We start from the raw sequence: 21,600 nt of genomic DNA, 5'->3' as shown, positions 1-21,600 counted from the left end.
TAATTCCGTGTTTACTTTGCTAAGTTGAATTTATACAGACTTGATATAATAAACACTAATTGAGTAATATAAAGGTGATATTTGATTTACTTGGCTTAGTCAGCAAACATTCAGATAGGTTACTTCTTAAAAAAACTAGTTTGAATGTTATTAATGTTTGGACTTTGATTTTAACTGTTGTTCAATGCAAGGTTCTAACATATAACTTAGTCATATACCTATGTCAAAGATGACAGTCGACATAGGAGTATATGCATTTGTAGATTATCAGAGTGATACAGACTATGAATATACTAGCGATTCCTTTGACTCGATAATTAATTCAGTCACTCATTTTAGCTATCTTCATATATGCATCTGACCTACATTATAATCTTAACTCAACAGTTCTTGTCCGACTTAAATTCCATTTAAACCCAGAAATTCATACGAATCTACGTTAAAATGTCTCTATTTCCAACAAGTTTTTTCCTGACTGACTTCATTCTACAAGTTGGTTCTTTTACAACCTAGCATTTTAATCCATGAATGTATTTCTTTCCTATTTTATAGAATGAAACAAGTTGCTTCCTTGTTAATCTTTTAACTTAAATTCTTCATATTTACTGAACAAATCTCTAACTAAAGTGAGTTAATGGCTTAATGAACAATGTCTTATTAGTGACAGAGATACCAGCGGATCAACAATAGGATACAAATATATTCAATTAACGAATCCCAAATAGGACAACATGAGTTTTCTAGGATTATACTGTTAGGTAATTTCTAAGAGCAACATATACTTATATCTACCGACTACATATATATATTATTGTAACAACTCTTTAATAAATCTACATCCAAAAGACTGATCAACATTTACATAAATCATGACAACTAATAATCATCATCCTTATACCTGAACTGATTACCTACATATGTATTGAGGAGTACGAAAACTTGATTAGATTCAATCTACTACTACTATTATTATTATTACTACTACTACTGCTACTACCGTGAAGTGCTACATTAATTACTTACGATAAGACCAATACAGAAAATAATTATACAATTTTAGTAAGTATTTGCATTTATTATTAGTAGCTAAGATTATCTTCCTTTTTTTCAAAAAAAAAAAGAGAAAAACAAAACCACCTATTCTTGTTTCTTATTTTAGGCTTGAAAACAAATGGAGTAAAGATGTAAATCTTCAGAGAGAAACAAAGAAAAAAGTTTGAAGGTAAGATTAGGTTGGGTATATTTATTAATTCATATTCTTGGTAATAATAAATAAATGAACTTGGTTTGTTGTTGATGTCATGTATAGGACTAGTTAGACAAATAGGTGAAATATGGAAGAAAATTGTTTTAGTTGACTAGATGATTCAGCACAGAAATATCCTCATAATAATAATAATAGACATGACAAGAATATAATTAATTGGATAAGCACTTTTAGTAAATAGTTTTAGAAGCATTTACGGTGAACAATACCAGGACCAGATTCATCATATTCTTGTTTGGAAATCCACATCTGTTGGAACGTAGACAATGAGGCCAAAATAGAACCACCAATCCAAACGGAATATTTTCGCTCAGGTGGAGCAACTATCTTGATCTTCATTGTGCTCGGCGCCAATGCAGTGATCTCTTTCTGCATACGATCAGCAATACCTGGGAACATTGTCGTACCACCTGACAACACAGTGTTCGCGTACAGATCTTTACGGATGTCCACATCACATTTCATTATTGAGTTGAATGTGGTCTCATGAACACCAGCAGATTCCATACCCAAGAAACTTGGTTGGAACAACGCCTCAGGACAACGGAATCGTTCGTTACCGATCGTGATCACCTGACCATCAGGCAGTTCGTAACTCTTCTCCAGAGATGAGCTGGACGCGGCAGTGGCCATCTCCTGTTCAAAGTCAAGAGCCACATAGCACAGTTTCTCCTTGATGTCACGCACGATTTCTCGCTCGGCTGTGGTCGTGAAGCTGTAACCACGTTCCGTCAAAATCTTCATCAAGTAGTCAGTCAAGTCACGACCAGCTAGATCCAGACGCAGGATAGCATGTGGTAGGGCATAACCTTCGTAGATCGGAACAGTGTGTGTCACACCATCACCAGAATCCAACACAATACCAGTTGTACGACCCGATGCGTACAGTGACAGTACAGCTTGAATGCCCACGTACATGGCTGGTGTGTTGAATGTCTCAAACATGATTTGGGTCATCTTCTCACGATTGGCTTTCGGATTCAATGGAGCCTCGGTCAACAGGACCGGGTGTTCTTCTGGAGCCACACGCAATTCATTGTAGAATGTGTGATGCCAGATCTTCTCCATGTCATCCCAGTTCGTCACAATGCCGTGTTCGATTGGGTATTTCAGTGTGAGAATACCACGTTTCGATTGTGCTTCGTCACCAACGTAGCTGTCTTTTTGACCCATACCGACCATCACACCCTGAGATATAAGGACAGATAAAGAGAGAGAGAGAGAAATAGAGAGAAATAAGCATTCAAATCAAGCTTCAAATTATATTTCATTGTCGAATACAGTTGACATATACCAACAACAACAACAACAATGTATGATTAGAGTGATTGTGATAAGTGTTTCACAGTGAAGTAACACGGATGGATATCTCGATATCTTATCACTGTGTTGTAGGTATCACAACTATTCTAACCGAGACATTGTTAAATACAATCCCATCAACTTAAAATGATAATATGACTGTAATATGGTAATAGATTAATACAATAAAATGAGAAGTTGATTTGTTGATTGAATGTTATGACTATGCTTACTTGATGTCGAGGTCGTCCAACGATGGAGGGGAACACTGCTCTTGGTGCGTCATCACCAGCGAATCCAGCTTTGCACATCCCTGATCCATTGTCAACAACAAGGGCTTGAACTTCTTCGTCGGCCATGTTAACTTAGTTTGTTGAATTTGATGAAGGGCAATTAACTTGAGTGTGATAAACTTAGGAATTCAGTGGATTAACCCTAGATAATCTCTTATTTATATATGTCATCATGTTTGCACAATTGATGTCCATATATGGCTTTAATTTTTTAGTATATGGGAAGATAGTTTTTACTTCAAACAACCAATAGAATCGTAGATTAAAGAGATTATTATCTTCCTCTCTATCCTTCGTCATTAAGTGACTATATTTGTAGATTGCATTAAAAACACATTTATTGATTTATCCTAGTTGTGCACAATAAAGAGATGCAAACTTGAATGAAAGGTTATTATTTGTGTTAACCTCACTTCATTAATTCAATCAATAAAACATTCTTAAAATTAGAACTTTTCTGGACACAAACTGAATGATAGGCAATAAACCTTTTTATAAGGTACATATCAATTTCTTTCTAAAATATCGGCTTATGTTCTTTTTTGTTTGGATTCTTGTATTTGGCTCATTTAATTCCGTTATTCACTAAGTCGATAATTATATACGAAGATCGGTGGCATGTATATTTTAATAGAAATCAGTAAACGATCTAATTGGAGTCAGATAAAGGGCCATTACAATGCGTTGATATAACAAGTCGACAATTTGAAGGTGATTTCAATTTAAGTGTATTAAAATAGTTTTAAAACGAATGCTGGAAACCAGGAAACAGATTGCCTTACCATTTATGAGAAATATTTCATTAAAGGAATTTTGATGCCCTTTAGAATTAATGTTACTCATAAACCAACACAATCACTTCATTCTACTCAATACAGATCAAGAAATGCAAAAGCAGAATAAGACAAATTCAATGTCATCTACAAAATAAATCGTACCAAATGAAATAAATACTACTTTGGATAACGTGGATGGCCATTTCATCTAAGTATAAGTAGAAATGGTTTAACAGTGACACTAAATGACATGCTATCAATGTTACCAATATACGGAGATAACCGTGGACGTGAATTTGACTGGATTAATGTCTAAATTTCAGATCGGGAGAACTATAGAAAGAGTAGAGAATCTCTAGATGTGTGAGAATCAGATCAGTTAGCAATCAATAGGCAGATCAGCATAGACTCAGTCTATGGACTCACACGGAAGAGGTCAATTGGTCATAAGGTTGGAGTTTAATGGGAAAAGACAGTCAAAAAGAATCCAAGAACAAATGAAAACAATAAAATATGCATAGACAGGTGGTGACCATCAAAAGCATTAAATAAACTGATATAGCATTCGTGAAATAACTGAAAACCTCATTTCTACATGAAGTAGGAGCTTAAGATGTTATTCATGAAAGTTTCTTAGTTAAACTATATAACTTAGGGAACACAATATTACTAAATATTTAAGAATCATTTTGTAATGACTTTATAGATTACCAGTTCGGTGTAGGGTTCTGGAGATTGTTGAATTTCATTGAAATCACGAACCGTTCAAGGTTAGACTTAGAAGCTCTAGACGACCGTCCATTCCCAGTATTGGACTAGTTAGCGGCGCAACTCGACAACTCTCCACGCGAGAAATAAACCCAGGATCTTTGGCATCGCGGCTCGGTGGTCAAGAGATAGAGCATTCCTGTACGATGATGATTTTCATCAATGAAGTGACGAATGAGGAACATAGGAAAAATGTTTCATTCAGGTTCTAGAACCACCTTAATCAATAAGCTTCAAACAATGAGCATTTATAATCTGACAAGGTGTCGAAGCAAGGAACTTCAGTTGCATTACAGTTATCAAGATACTTTCTAGTTAGGAAGTTAGGAAAGACCCACTGGGTTTTTTTAAAGTTTCAGTCATTTTATGACACAAAACTATCCAATATCTATTTTTAGTGAATATTAAGTCACACTGTACGAATAATCTTTAAAATCACCTTAGTAATTAATAGTTCTGTGTTCATTAGTAGCATTAGATGAAAGTGATTTCCTAGAGAAGCCGTAACTGATAGAATTACCTTAATAAAAATAAAATTAATTATAGGATTGTGACTCGATGGTTTTAATATTATTTTGTTAACTACGATGCTTAAAAGAGTAGCTTGGTTAGGAAAAATGGTGTGTACTGATGAAAATTCTCAAACTAGAAGGAAACAGTTATTCAATGCTCTTCCGAGAAAATAAAATGGACTATTGATTAGATGTTTGCTACGACTTCTTCGATTAGTTTTGCTAACAACTGGCAATAATAAACAGTAAAAAATCAAACAAACTTATCTACCTGATTTTCGCCCGAAACATGAAGACAGTCTGGAGCTTATAAAGGAATTACTATACCTAATGTGATCTCGTTATATCGACTTATGCAGAGAATCATTTCTTCGCACTTTAAAATATTAGATAAATTTCACACTACTCATAAGTAGTTTAAGAGCACTAATAAATATATTGATGAATGCTCGGAATTAGACTAATCTATGAAAAACTTTCGAAACTGATGTTCTCTCTTCGGACATACAGCGAGTGATACTTTGTTACAGTTCACATGTAGGAGTGTAGATACTCTGGAAAGTGAGTGCGTTATCCTTGATCTCACAACAGTGTCTATTACAGATGTCATTTCGAGATTCTAGTAAGAAGTTGTAACTGATAGAGACTAATCATGTTATAACTAAGACTATCGTCACCAATGGTATTGGATTATAGTGACGATATATCGCGAATTAACTAAATTAGAAATATATGGGTAACTGTATAAGAACTTTCGTCTAAATTTGATCGACTTGTTTCACAGTATTTGGGCAACTGTATTCTAGCTCATGAAATTCCTGGAGGAATTGAATATACTAGGTTCGTTCCCTAGAGCTTTCGCACTGGTAATCGGTTGCATAGTATGGTTAAACAGACGTGTGATGCTTCCTAGTTCTAAAACCTAATCAATTAGTTCAGCTTCAATTACACTCGTAATGTTGAAGGCTCTTGAAAATGTCTGAATTTCATTTACACTACTTATAAGTAACCTTATTATCCAAGACGAAAATCTGTACTACATTATTTATGGACTTCAACAGCAACTTGCTAATCGTTTTAATAAAATTTATCCGTATTTTCAAACAGCACCAGTATAATTCCTGAAATTTACTTGCCAGCTTGGGTTTAAATTCTTTTAAGCAAAGTAAAAGATAGAGGATACTGAAATACTGATGATTCTTGAGAATATTGTGGGATTACTCCATAGAAAAATCACTTCTCTTGGTATACTGAACACAGTCAGTCAGTCAGTCAATCAGTCAGTCAGTAACAACATAGAGCTTCGTGCGTACGTACATCAGTTCGAGTTGCCACACCACATTAGCACACAGATGTAGTGGTCGATTCAAATCCCGTAAGGATAGAGGTAATAAGAGTATAAGCAGTAATCAGGAAAATTAGTGTTTGGAGATGTTATTTAAAGAGTACAATACAGTGAAATAAATTTGGAAAGAGAAAAAAAAGACAAGGAGGAATAAGGAGATCAAAATTTGGGAGAACACAAAGAGTGTATGCACCTGCGCCATTGCAAACGATTTTGAGTCATGTCATTCAGGGTCTTTAACCATCGGTTGCTATCATCTCGCGGTCCCCAACCAGGTAGTCTACACCTACCAACATGACTCAGTCCACTTGTCAGTGACTTCATGGACTCGTGCCATGTTTTGGTCTGGCCGCCCCTAGCTTTCTTCCAACCTACTCCTATACCACTGAACATAGCACGTCGAGGTAGTCGGTCGTTGGGTATACGTAACACGTGTCCCAGCCATCTCAATTGATGAAGTTTCACTACTTCATCAATTGATTTGCCATCCTTACCTAGTACCCGTTTCCTAACAACTGTGTTACTTACTCGATGGTCCCATGATATACGAGCAATGTTTCGAAGACACCTATGATCGAATACTAGTAACCTACGAATATCCTCTACTCTTACCGGCCATGTTTCACTGCCATAAAGTAGGACGGAACGAACTGCTGAGCAGTAAACACGTCCTTTGGTTGATAGACGGATATCTCGCCTACGCCATAAATGACGCAAGTTGGCAAAAGCTAGTCGAGCCTTCTGTATCCGTGCTGAGATTTCGTCACACACCAAACCACAAGGGCTGATGAGACTTCCAAGATAAGTGAAGCGGTCGACACACTCAACTACTTCACTCCCTATCACTAGTTCGGGTGTCGATGTAACCCAATCCTGAAGCAACATTTTGCATTTCGAGGGAGAGAATCGCATCCCGAACATGTTTGCATTGTTGCTTACAGTGGCCAGAAGACTCTGCATTTTGTCAGCGTCTTCACCAAATAAAACTATGTCATCTGCATATTCTAAGTCAACAAGTGAACCTCCCGGTAGAAGTTCAACCCCTGTAAATTTAGATGAGGAGAGTGTTATCTCTAAAAGTACGTCGACCACAAAGTTGAACAAGAATGGGGAGAGTGGACAGCCCTGACGAACACCACTTGACGTAATCGATTCTGATGACAGTTCGCCATAAGCTCTCACTCTACCAGTTGTGTTCGAGTAGAGAGCCTTTATAAGGTTAATGTACTTCTTTGGTACTCCTTTCAGTGACAAACACTGCCATAGAACCTCACGATCAACAGAGTCGAATGCCGCCTTAAGGTCGAGAAATACTACGATTGTGGGGCGTCTGAATGTGTGTCTGTGTTCTAGAACCTGACGTAGTGTGAATATCTGATCTATACAACCACGTCCAGGTCGAAAACCGGCCTGGTTTTCTCTAATCTGCTCTTCACGAGCTTTGATTAGGCGTCGAAGTATTATTGAAGCTAATATTTTAGACACTATATTTGTCAAACTGATTCCTCTGTGATTGTCACAAGAGGACTTTTGTCCTTTCTTATAGACTGGCACAATCAGTGATTGAGACCAGTCAGATGGGATTACGTCCAGTTCCCAAATTCTACCTAAGACCTCGGTTAATCTCATTGTTAATACTGGACTACCATCCTTAAAAATCTCAGGAGTAAACCTGTCAGGGCCTGCTGCTCTCCCTCGTTTCAGATTTCTTATGGCTTTTTCAACTTCGTAAAGGGATGGAGGACCTACATTAACTTGCCATTCAGGTTGACTAGAGATCGTGGGAAACCGAAGTGTGGCTGAAGGCCAGTTGAACTGACCCTAAAGTGTTCTGCCCATCGATCCAATCTCCTGGATTGAGAATGAATAATATGTCCATCTTTCTCTGAGATTGTTTCGCTAACAGTCGGTTTCCTAATACCGGTTTCCTTAACGAGTCTGGACAATTGTCTGCTATTACCTATTACCGCTGCCTTTTCCATCTCTCTTGCTTTCGCTACCCACCACTGTTCGCGATCATTGCGTAGACTTCTTGTCAGCTTGCGCTTAAGCTGACTCCGCTCTTCGTTATGTTCAGAGCCAGGTGGAATGAGTTTCCGAGCATCTATCAGTGCGATAGATGCTGCTGAGATCCAGTGTTCTCCCTAACCTTCTGGTTTACCTTACTAGCAGATATCACTGCTGTTTCCACAGCTTTTCGGATATCATTCCATGCTGCATCGGGGTGGGCATCACATACATGGCTGCCTAACTGTTTTCCTAGTTGTACCTGAAATATACTCTTAGCTTGACTATCATTAAGTAGGCCCCTAAGAGGTTTACTTGCAGCGTCTTTCCTACATCCAGTAAGACGCAGACAGATACGTGCTCGTACTAGAGCATGATCTGAATTTAAGCATGTGCTCCAGAATGAGCGACAGTCTTCTATCGAGCCCCTCCATCGGTAGCCGATAGCGATGTGATCTATTTGGGTCCAACGTTGGGACGAATTAGGGGGGCGCCATGTTAAAAGATGTTTTTCCTTATGCTTAACGTTAGTATTTGCAAGGAACAGATACACGAAGTGTGAATCGAGTCGGTTCTTTATTTTGGCATGGTGAGGTCAAATGAATGACGCTATTCAGATCCTGTATGCGCGTTTCGGAGACGCAGCACACATCGATGGCACAGGATTCTAAAGTCCTAGCTAAGGAAGCCTGCTGTCCTATTTGGCACAGTGTTCGTACGTTAAAAGCTCCAACGTGTAGTTTAGAGCGTGGTTTCAGGAGACCAGGAATAGCGTTCCGCGTACTCGAATCGTTTGCCCTAGCGGTGCGAGGTGATAAAGAGACATGAGGAGGGTTAGTCATGGAGATGAGAGATGTATTAGGAGTTGTAGGAAGGATTTGAATGTGACCAACTTGGTCTCGTGTGCCGTTACGGGTATGAGGGCTGGTGTCACTTCCCGGCTGCCCACACCGTGGAAGGGTATTTCTTGAGGAACCTGAAAAGGAAATTGGATTAGTGTTGGTCTTGACGACCTGGGAGCGTGACCGCAGAGCCCAAGGGACAACTGCTTGAGGCCGGTCGCGCACGGCCTTTTTGTGGAAGGTTTTTGACGTGTTAGCTCCGTCCTTCAAAGGGCCTTACCGCCGGAGACGGAAATCCGTGAGGTAAGGTGAGGTGTGACATTTTTAGGGTCGACCTTTTCTAACCCCACCCCTCCTTGTGGGAAGGCAGCATCGCTGCAGATGCTGGTTGTCTGAGGGAAACACCTCACTGCTGTCACAGCCCTCTACAGTCAGCAGTACGACTTCGCCCTCAGACCTTGAGTTGCTGCTTTTAGTCTTACCGTTCACCAATCGATCTGCCTCGCATGGTAGAACCTACAGGAACATGTGTTCCAGCCAATATAGCTCGGTTGGGTGATCACGATAGGCAAGCCCGACTACCGCGTCAAGGTAGCAGCTTCGGTCGGGATACTGAACACAGTGACTACATTATTGATGTGAACGTGTCGCATCAGGGTATATTAAGAAATCTTCAAGTCATATTTTCAGCAATTTCTCTGATTGTCCTACAAGTCCTTGAAAGTATTAGGTAACTACACATAATCGACACTGGGTATGAGCGAAAAATTGAATATCCGAATTAATATTCGATAATTCAGTATTAATGTTTATTGTGAATCTTGTATTCAATTCCACATGTTCAACAGTGGTTATTAATAAAGATTGGAAAGCAAATACGATACCGTTGTTCATAATTTTCGTATTTTTAAGCAACCAATTCATGATGCATGTTATCACTTGTTATGACTTTAAGTTGCGGTCGATTTTTACCCTGTGCTAGTTGTTGTGTCCTTGACTGGAAAATTAGAGAGCAGCGTACTTATCGACCGATTACAGTGACACGTAAACACGTACGGACGGCCTAGAGTCTCCATTGGTCTCGCTTCCCTGTCTAGCCCAGTCACTTGAGTCCAGAACACAAGTCACAGCCTCAGAGATATGAATCATTATATTTCAAACATACTTTGTTTATATACCAATCAAGCATACCACATCGTACCATAAAATAGAAAACAACATTTTGTACAATATTCAACAAGTGAACAGATACCGACCAATAGGAAATGTCCATTTAAAGTCCAAGGACACCATTGGACTTAACATGATAATTATTGGTCTATTCCTCCGCATCCACAACATCACTGATTATTTAAATCAATATTTTGGAAATCTACTAAAATATTTCCAACTGCGTCACAAGACAAACCCTGACTTGAAATCCTCAAGACCAAAAGAGAAGAGGACGATGAAAGAACACATTACGTCGAGAAATGGAAATAGACATAAGAAGAATGAATAACAATTGGATAGAACTAGAAAGTAAGGTTCAGGACAGAGTGAATTGGAGAATGGTGGTCGGAGGCCTATGCTCTATTGGGAGTAACATGCGTAAGTAAGTAAGTAAGCACTAAGATATTTATTTGAAATGATATTTATCATTAAAAAGAATATAGACATCATGTTTTAAATTATTCTCTTAAGTTAAACTGTAAAGTAGATAATCATTCATCTGCTTTAAATGTGCTGTTGTTGTTGTTGTTTTACTTTTCTTTTCAAAAGCACTTAATGAAGTTATATAAAAGACAAATATTTACATAACATTACAATCAATGAGTTCAGTGTTAGCTCTTTGTAATTCTAGTTTTGAATATAACAGTGTCCATATAAATTCTTCCATAAACTAATAAGCATTTAATTGATTGTTTTAGATAAGTGTAATTATTGAATCTAAATTGATGAATATTCTCTATTAAGAAAAAGATAATAAGTTTCTTTTTTTTAAAAAAAAAAGAACAAACTCATGACGAATCACAAAAATGGAAAAGTTGATATATACATATGAATGACATAGTAAATAGATAGTAAAATCTCACAACAGACCTGGTTGAACTCCACTGGTAACGGCTTCTCACTAGGACTTCGGGAGTTTTTCCTGAAGTCAGTCACTAGTGAGCAGTTGATTATTATCAGAATGGGTTTTGTGGAGATTTTAGACTCATGATTTCAATCTGTGAAATTTCTAAAATCTCCACAAAACCCATTCTGATAATAATCAACTGCTCACTAGTGACTGACTTCAGGAAAAACTCCCGAAGTTCTAGTGAGAAGCCGTTACCAGTGGAGTTCAACCAGGTCTGTTGTGAGATAGGAACTCACTGAAGACAATGGTGTACGGTGGCGCAACTTCGTGGATTGGTTGAAGTTAGACATTAACACCGTTGGATGCCGGCTCAGTGGTCTAGTGGTTAAGTGCTCGCGCGCGAAGCCAGTAGGTCCTGGGTTCGAGCCCCGCGTGGTGCGGGATCGTGGATGCGCACTGCTGAGGAGTCCCATACTAGGACGAAACGGCCGTCCAGTGCTTCCAGGTTTCCAATGGTGGTCTAGCTTCAACTGACTCATGATTTCAATCTGTGAAATTTCTAAAATCTCCACAAAACCCATTCTGAAGATAGTAAAATATTATTCAACAGTTAGATATTTACAACTTAGCAGATAAATACTGTATCAAACCGTGTTATTACTTAGTTACTTACTTACTTGCGCATATTACTCCCAATGGAGCATAGACCTCCGACCACCATTCTCCAATTCACTCTGTCCTGAACCTTACTTTCTAGTTCTATCCAATTGTTATTCATTCTTCTTATGTCTGTCTCCATTTCTCGACGTAATGTGTTCTTTGGTCTTGAGGATTCCAAGTGAGGGTTTATCTTGTGACACAGTTGGGTGTTTTCCTCAATAAACCGTGTTATAGCGACCTATTCTTTTTTAACTAAATCGTATTTAAATAGTTAACAACTAAACTTAACAAACTCTTATTTGATAAATACATTCATAAATAAGGTTTATTGGATATGAAGAAAGAATAACCAATAGTATATAAAAAAACTTCATTTGTATGGGTTTCTTATATGACGCCGGTAATATGATCTTAATGTGAGAAGACATACAAGATTCTTAAATCGTACTCACTTTCCAAGTACTAAGTACTATCATAATATGAACTATTTCTAATAATATCACCAGAAACTTTTATCGTTGTTTATTCATTGATTCACTCCATATATATTAAGCCATTGAATATATTAGGAAAATCTGTGAATCTCTACTCGTACAGACGTACCAAATGAATTCAACTTAAGTAGGATAAGAACTATGAAGTCAATCTAATACAATTTTAATACTGTCAGGTTAGTTCAGTTATCGAGAAGTTCTACTATGTTGTACTTTTACAACCTTGCATTTCCAACATATGAAAGTTCGGAAAATTCCTCTGGTCAGTTCAGATAAACTCTCGATTTCGGTGATAACATGGATCAATTAATTTTTACATCTAACAAGCTGTATGAAGTGATGGTAGAGATGGTAATCCAAGAAGTATTATCCTCCATAAATGGTAGATTCAATGGCTTTATTACATTTACGCCTATCATCCCAGAACCTTTATTTGTAGATTCTGGAATTGAATGAAGAAAAGCAGAGAAGTGGTTAGCTCACTATATGGTGCCTCATAATCAATGATCATTGAATCGGATTCGCATCAATTTGATCGTCATAACTCTCTAGATAAACACGCTGTAGTGCAATTTATCGGCTGGAGATGTTATCAAACATAAATCAGAATAAAAATCAATGGTAATCTTGTTATGTTTATCAATTTCAAATTGTATAACGAGTGGAATATACCTCTTAATTGAATTAAATGTATCTTATTCATGTTCTTATGAGTTGTATCGCTTGATATTCACTGCCCCCAAATGCCCTGGTACGGCCGAGAGTGGGGAGAGTCCGCTCTCCTTCTCCAAATGCTCTCACATGGCCACGCGTATATAGCCTCTGCCAGGGAAGTCCTACTCACTGTCTTCTCGTGGCGGGGGTGTCGTTTACGAAAATGAGAGGACGAAAAGCGAATGTCTGGTGCTTTAACCGGGTTCCAAACCAATGGAGCACATGGGCTCCACTATCCTGCGGGAGCAACTGACGTATGAACCAATTGTTGGTCACTGGCTTCCATGGGACTGCATCTCCTAACGATGCTCCACTGCCTTGTGGATTAGACCTTCAGGCGAAGGCTCGGGGTGTGGCCCCCTAAGAAAACCACCTGCTTCGGTTTGGGCACCCGGGCAGTATCACAGCCCGCACACATATCGAATGAGATTTGTGTGGCGCATATGTATTTGGTGCCTCTTTGAACCAATATCTATGTGTGTTGAAATAAATAAATAATTCTGCTTATTCATTACACCAATATTTTTTTCTTGTGACGAAATTATCAGTGTCATATTGAACCATTCGAATTTTCTATTGATCATAATACATAACTTGATTGTACATATGCTCCATCAGGATACTTTGAGAACAAGAATTATTCAACCAGATTTCAAATCAATCAACGCATTCTATGAAACAGTCACGTAAATGGACATTCAATAACTTAAACAGAAATCAAGCTGTAACACTAAGTTAATTAAATAGCATCAATTTTGAATCTTATAAATGGTATTTCTAGCTTTCGTTTATTCAATACAATGCTTTGATAGGTTGGATTCTAGTCCACTTTTGTATACACCGATCCTGTATTAATTTGTTTTTGCCTTTGTACAAAAAAGTTCTGAATCAAAAAACAATAAGTGATATTCAGTCATTACACTAATGAAACATATCACCAGTGTGAATGGACACTGGGTGCGTTATGTTGGAAATTGACTGGTTTCAGAAATGTAAACCATTGGTCTAAAACAAATTATGCTTTTTGTGAGAGCTGCAGGTTTTAAATTCATTGCATAGTGAATTTCTGAGCGATTGCTGATGAGATTTAAACTAGAACAAAAAACATTCCAGTTTCCCACGACAACTAATAATGGCTTTCCAATTGCATTGTCAAGTTATGATCAATTCATGAAGTCACTGATTGTCTACCTAAGTTATGTTGGCAAATGCTTACTAAGTAGCAGGGGTCAAAGAGATTATTGTAACTAGTGATTAGAGATATGGAATGAAATGGCTCATATTCAGTCACAATGGCATATATGCACTTAATTTTTGTCTTACATTTCGAGTTTTAAAATTATATTGTACTTTTAATCCCGTGAATTCATTCTGTCTTGTTAAATCATATAGTCTTTTCTACTATCGCTGATACTGTTAATACTTTGGGACTTGTCTTAAGAAACTTGTCTCGCTATGTTGATATGCTATGACAGCTTGAATCAATGTACATGTACCAGGTTCAACATTGTTTATGACCAACTGACCAAAGGATAAACGCAAAAAAACATCTGCAGTGCATGCTAACACCAAGATTGAGACAAATAAATACTGAGGAAGGGAAAACGTTGCTTTAATAGGCTATATCAGTACTAGCCAATAAAATGACCAAGTAATGCAAAACCCCTATAACACTTGACAATGATGGTTGATTTCCATTTTTTTTTTAACAAGAGTGAAACAAACACACCGAATACCATTAAAACAACTTGTTCACACTTATTATACAAACGCGCCCCCGTGTTATTAAACGACCTTTTACACCTTCCTCATCCTCAAAGCTGTCGCCCGCTAATTAAGAGAAATCGTATAGTCTGTTATGATTGATCGATAATAAGAGTCAGTAACATTTGTAGTGATTAATTTTTCAATGATGTTATAACTAAAACTCGGATTCTTGAGATACAGTGCACAACTTTAGCACTCGGACGCTTGAACCCTCCAAGTCGCATGTTAGAAGACAGAAGACGGGTGGGAAAAAACCTTATTCTAATTAGTGTCAAATATAGTACAAAACATTCAGGTATTTATAGTTTTCAGTAAGAACGAAATCATCATTACAGCCATGCAATCTGCATGCAGTGGTTTTTAGCACTCGTCCAATCGGGAAGCTGCATGTTGAGATTCCGCAATGTTCCTCCAAACGAATATTCTATGCAAATGTCTTCGGTTGTTTCAGAGCTTCCCTCAGTTAACCCGGAGCCTTCTCCACAAATAACAATGAGTTTTAGTAATCACGCTATCACTAGTTTAGATTCAAGCTATTGAACGTGATTACAAACCGATATAGTTTGTTTTTGAGCTTGCTATGTCTTTACAAATTTAGGAGAAACAAAAGTATCCACCTAGATATATTGAGGATATTATTTTGATAATACTTAAACCAATCAATAAGCATTTTAGGATTTATGGTTGTACTCACAAAACTTATCGTCAAGAGTAAAGAAATAAAACTTCAATCAATATAATCTAAGACAAACACATTGACTGATAAATACAGATCGTAAATTAATCGAAAAAAAAGAACAAATAGTTATTATTAATTACTATAATATATATATATGTATATTTATATATTATAACTGTCGTTATCACTCAGAGTTCAAATCCGAAAAAGAGACAACAATAACAACAAAAACTCAGAAATAACATTGTTATTAAGTAGTAATGATAATTAGTAAATAATAAACAAAATTATTGTGAATGTGTCATTCAAGCTTCTTTTTTCACAATGTATTCATTTCATATCAATGAACAGTTTACATTTCTTTTAATCATATTCACTAAACATCTGAAGAGTCAACACTACCACCAACACCAAAAAATACCATAAAAAGGCATAGAAAAAAAGGAGAAAAAACAAATTTAAAAATAAAATATACACAGCATAAGCTGGGGTGTGTGAATGGGATGAATGAATAAACTGGGGTAATACATTATTATATATAAATAGAGATAAAAAGAAACCCTAAATCTTTTACATAAAATACAAGCAAAAGAGGCTATTTATGTCAGATACACACATGTATATACTCCTGACACGAAATACTGTCTATGAGGTATATAGATTTTCTTTTTTTTAAAAAATGTGTGTAAATAATTAAATAATCAATATAGAACTAGGAAAAAGACACAGGGAAACGTTATTGTTTTTATTTTTTCTAGAAAAACAAACAAACAAAACAGAATATTAAATGAACCGGTTGTATTTATCAAAATACATACAACGGATTGACGGTTAAATGGTAAGATAAATAAAATACGAGGAAGATGAGGAGAGAATAAGTTACAACAACTAAACCGAATACCTGAGAAATATACATATATCGCAGCATAAAAGTGTAGTAATCCACCACTAATTGTTTAATATAAACAGATATAATATATTTTATAACTAAGACATTTAGTATAGAAAAATAGGGACAGATTTCAATGTAACATTAACGCAGCGACAATTTACAACATTTTTACTGAAGAATCACTGTCAAAACCACCGGTATTTTTTATACCGCCTCTCCCCTCTTCGCAAATCTTTACAATATTTAGTACACATACATCCCAGTCATATAATTGGTATATGGATAGCAAGAAAAATAAATACTGTAAATTATAAGAGGTAGGCAAGTAAGTGGAAACCACTACATTGTTACATATATATGAATTAGTTAAAAGTGTGGAGGGAGAAAAAGTGGTGGCGTAATAATGCCCCTCGCCATCAAAGTAAAGGCATGGAAAACAATATACACAGTACATACAATAAGAAAAACAACTACCAAACCCCTTCCCTCCTGATCTGTCAAATATTGTTAAATACCTAAGAGAGTAATATAATTAATAAAAAGAAATTCAAACAATGAAGGAATAAAATAGCTGTAAATAATTATAAAAATTTTCCCAATTGAAAGTTTCATCATTACCTGAGAATGATCATAGCAAGGTATAACTATTGAAATATATAATAGAAAAAAATTGAATCTACATATTAGAATACTTGAATGAATTATAAGCTAATTTGCTGCTGCCCCCTTCCCATATAAGAAAAAAGCGTAAAAATCGCATATAAAAGAAAAACAGGTTAAACCACAGCCAAAATACACAAAAGATGTTTATTTTTCTTGTTCCAACGCTTAAAAACTTTTGTTTTTTGAAGATATAAAGTTATACAAGGAAGCTTTAAAATTGAAGGAATATCATTCTGTACACATACACACACAGACGCATACATAAACAAACACAGCATTCACTCATTTCAATTATGTCATGCAGGAAAAAAACAATGGAATAGTTTTGTTTCTTAAAAATTTGTTTACTTTTCGCAGGAGAAGTTAAGAAATAATCATACACAAGGGTAGGCGTGAGATGATGACATTTAAGCAGGGAAGAGAAAAAAAATCAAGACAGAGAGGAAGAAACAAAACACAGGTAATAACAAACAGGAACTAAACTCTTTAAAATAATAATAATAATAATAATAATAATAATAATAATAAAGACCAATTAAGTATTCACTTGAAATATATATGAATATGTGTATGTGCAAAAATTAAAATGAACAAAACAATGATGAATTCATAAACAAGGCTAATTCAGTCGTTTTCACATGTTTTATGCTTTTGTACATAATTCATACGAAGAGAATTTTCCGTGAATACAAGCTGTGAAGGTAGATAGGCAGATAGATTGGCTAATCAGTTAAAATTCGGTGATTTGATTATTTTATTATATATAAATTTATTTTATGAAAATTCTAGATGAATACTATTATTACTACTGGTAGTTGTAGACGACGTCGTCATCGTCGTTGTAGTAGTAGTAGTACTGATAAAATTTGAAGAGTCTACTTTTTTCACAGATAAATATGAAAATATAGATTCTAAATTATTTAACAGATGATTTAACTCATTAGAACATGTTAACTTTTCAATATGTGCAGCAACTGATTGAAAATTGGATAATTTCAGTAATAAACGTCCCATTCGTCCATGTGGAGCATTTGGCCAAACTTGATTACAATAATATTCTAGGCCAGCGTAAACTTGATCACGTAACAATTCAATTGATGAACGAATATTATTAAGACAAGTCAGAGAATCTGCATACAAGTGTAAATGAATAAAACAAAGAGAAACAAAAGTGAGAGTATAATGTTTAAATGTTATGAATGATAAAAAGTATATTTATTACTAAAAAATGACATAGTAGTAATTTCGATGTTATATGAAGCATGATTATGTAATGAGGTATAGTCTGAACAAGAGTATTACTTATGTAGATTTGGAGTGATGGTTTAATGGTTAGTGTTCAACTTAAGAATGAAAGCATCTAGTGCTTGAAGGTAGTCAATAGTAACCTAACTCAGATCGATCCATAATTTTAATGAAATTTAACAATCTCCACAACCCCATATCGAAAGTTATTTCAGTCACACAGAGACAATATAGAAGCAAAATGTAATTTTTATATTAGTAGAAAGGAGTTCATCTTTCCAATCATTGACTGTCAACAAGTGAATAGTATGAATTTACCTGGTATTACCTATGCAGTAATCTCTTATGAATATGCGAACAATATTTCGTCGATATATAAATGCATAGGTAGTCGGATTAAAATTTTGGACCATCTACCTAAAAAAATAAGCAAATCCTTATGAATTAAACTTGTTATATCTACACTTAATCGGATCAATCAATACGAAAGTTCGTTAATGAGGAGTTCGCTTTACAGCCATAAACAACGTGGAATCTGGTACATCTGTACATTGGTCCTTTGCCACAACCTATAAGTACAGCGAGATGAAATTGTTAGTGGAAATCAAAGAGTAGAAGATGTAGTAACAGTATTAATGTTAATAGAAAAGACTAGGTATCGAAGACACGATTCGGGAAAATTTTAATTAGTGAAATGAAAAATTTTTACGAGAGATTTAGAAGCCTAAGGTTTAAGGGAAAAAAGTGAATAAACCTGAGTCATTACAAACGATTGTGACCCGATGTCTCTAATAATTGGTTGCGATAACAAATTAACTAGGTAGTCTGGTATCTAACTACATGGATCAGTCCAATGGTTTGTGTCTTCATAGACTGATGCTATGTCTTGGTTTGGCCGCCTCTAGATATTTTCCGAACTACTCCAACACCAGCCATCGTCGAGTATCAAGGCAGTCCGCAGCTAGGAATACGCAATGAATATATATACAGTGTCTGTTAGCCGGATACCATCAGCAACAGCCTACTGTATGAGAGAACAAACCAACTTCCAGTACTTGGCAATCATGATTAAATACCGCATGCTGAAGATCCTATATTGCGCTAAACATATGATATGAATAAAGCAATTATTAGTATCATATAACTTTTACCGTTACTTCGGATTCGATTTTTTATGCTCAATGTTGAACAAGCAAGTTATATTTTGTTTGACGAACCCCACCCCCTCCGCTACCAGAATACTCTGAACAAAATAAACAGTCCTCTTCCCCCAAAAATTACAGAACGGGAGCGAAATACGATGAAAAAGCTTACCTGGATTCAATAGTAAAATCAATTTTAAACAACCCAGTTCCACTGGATCCAGGTTTAACATTCTGAGCTTTATAGCTAAATTATAAATTAGCTTGTAAACATTTGTATTACGTTTTCGAATCATATCATCTACACTATCGTCATTAATGTTAGTTGGTTTTGAAGAAATTGAATCGTTATTATTATTATTATTATTATTATTATCCATTGGTTTTGTTAAATTATTTAATAAATGAAATTCTGGGAAATTCGAATAATAATAATCCATTTTCTCATCCAATGGAACAGATTTGTTTATTTTTTTCACTTGTACTGTACAGTCTTTAGATATATCTGATACTGTTGATGAAAATGAATTTTCAGGGGGATCGTTAGTGATATTGGGAATATCAGTAGTATTAATAGTAGGAGGAACAGCAGCGGTAGAAGCAGTAGTAATAGTGGTAGTAGTATCGGGAAGTTTAGATGTAGAGTTTGATGTTGGTAATGAACGAGGTTTATGATCGTTTGCTAACCAATAAACTAAATTCACTATGATCAGTTGCATGCATGCTGGTGAAAAAGAGAAAAAGACGATTGGACTATTATGAATATCAAAGAACATAGTAACTGAGAAAAACGGTGAGAGGCTTTATATTGTGGAGGCTTCTCATGATGTTTAACAAACAGTCAGTTATAACCAACATAGGATTATCCACAAATCTAATACTTTGAAGATCAGAATGATGCTAATGACCAATATGCTTTCCAAAAATAAAAAGTTCAGGTACTAACATAACTGGCAGAGTTGAATAACACTAAGATTAGAGAAAGGTGCACCGCTGAAGGCAATGGATGATAGTTATGCAATATCGTTAAGTGACTGAAGTGAGAAGGACAGACTATTGTGACAAAAGATAACGTGGCAGCTACGATGTTTGATGATCCATAGTTCGTGAGATTTTGGGTGTGTACATACTGAAACGAAGTGGATGTCTAGCTAAAGTTAGTCTGTGACATAAACTGTTCTTAATATGATACTTCGATTGTAGGATAATAAATTGAATTGAGTACAATTCCATAAGACATGGACTAAAATAAAGAATTCACGGTAAATGTACAGTGGAATTTCATCATAATTCAGTCATATAATGTTAATTTTATTTGAAAGGGTTGGTATTTTCCCGTTACTGATGTTAAAGACTGCAACTGATCAGTCGTTAATAGTATATGCGCAACTTATAACGAAATAGTAATATTAAGGCATTCCTTTCAGGATGCACGAATGTCAGTAAAAACTGATCATCAAGTGAAGACGTTGACATCAATGACGGTAAATACAAATCCTTATAAATATTTATTAACAAACATACACTAATGTATGAAGAGATTACAAACCGATATAAAAATGAGATCTGTTTTTTTTAACTCGACCGAAAAAAACAAACAGTTTATTATTTTCAGAAGGGGTTTGTGGAGATTTTAGAAATTTTCATAGATTGAAATCATGAGTCAGTTGAAGCTAGACCACCATTGAAAACCTGGAAGCACTGGACGGCCGTTTCGTCCTAGTATGGGACTCCTCAGCAGTGCGCATCCACGACCCCGCACCACGCGGGGCTCGAACCCAGGACCTACTGGCTTCGCGCGCGAGCACTTAACCACTAGACCACTGAGCCGGCATCCAACGGTGTTAATGTCTAACTTCAACCAATCCACGAAGTTGTAAAAAGAACCCCGTAATTTCCTAAAGATCATTTTCTCAACAATTCCATCATTAATAACAAGTAAATAGCGTATACAACAAAATTATCTGGAATAAATTACAACACGTGGAACGCATGAATCAATGATAGAGAGATGTATAGATTTGACCCATATAATTCAATGAATAAACATACATTTTGATATTACAATGCATTGATGATACACACAAATAATAAACTCATTGATTTAAAATTATAGTTGATGTGAATTGATTTTTAGGTCAACAATAATTGAATCAATCATGAATACCAT

At 35.9% G+C, this 21,600-nt stretch overlaps 2 protein-coding genes across 3 annotated transcripts in view; both read right to left on the bottom strand.

Moving 5' to 3' along the window:
- Positions 1-1,054: 1,054 nt before the first annotated feature.
- Positions 1,055-5,273, bottom strand: ACT1_1 (actin; the record flags this gene model as incomplete). Of its 2 annotated transcripts, none has more annotated exons than XM_051212453.1 (2): positions 1,055-2,455; positions 5,190-5,273. In XM_051212453.1, the coding sequence occupies one exon, from the start codon at positions 2,447-2,449 to the stop codon at positions 1,451-1,453; it is 999 nt and encodes a 332-aa protein (XP_051072639.1). In that variant the 3' UTR covers positions 1,055-1,450. The 2 variants fall into 2 exon arrangements, with proteins under 2 accessions (XP_051072639.1, XP_035588447.1); XM_035732191.2 differs by lacking the exon at positions 5,190-5,273 and adding an exon at positions 2,803-2,928.
- Positions 5,274-14,882: 9,609 nt separating this feature from the next.
- The window catches only part of MS3_00001285 (uncharacterized protein), a 49,017-nt gene continuing 42,299 nt past the window's right edge, over positions 14,883-21,600 (bottom strand). The window contains exons 8-9 of the mRNA XM_051208746.1: positions 19,603-20,154; positions 14,883-18,173 (exon numbers count right to left, since the gene is read on the bottom strand). Of these exons, the coding sequence (XP_051072638.1) occupies positions 17,818-18,173; positions 19,603-20,154 (908 nt within the window). The 3' untranslated portion in view covers positions 14,883-17,817. The remainder of the gene's footprint in view (positions 18,174-19,602; positions 20,155-21,600) is intronic.

Source organism: Schistosoma haematobium, chromosome ZW (genome assembly GCF_000699445.3).
Source record: "Schistosoma haematobium chromosome ZW, whole genome shotgun sequence".
NCBI lineage: Eukaryota > Metazoa > Platyhelminthes > Trematoda > Strigeidida > Schistosomatidae > Schistosoma > Schistosoma haematobium.
This window is presented reverse-complemented; position numbering and strand designations above follow the sequence as displayed.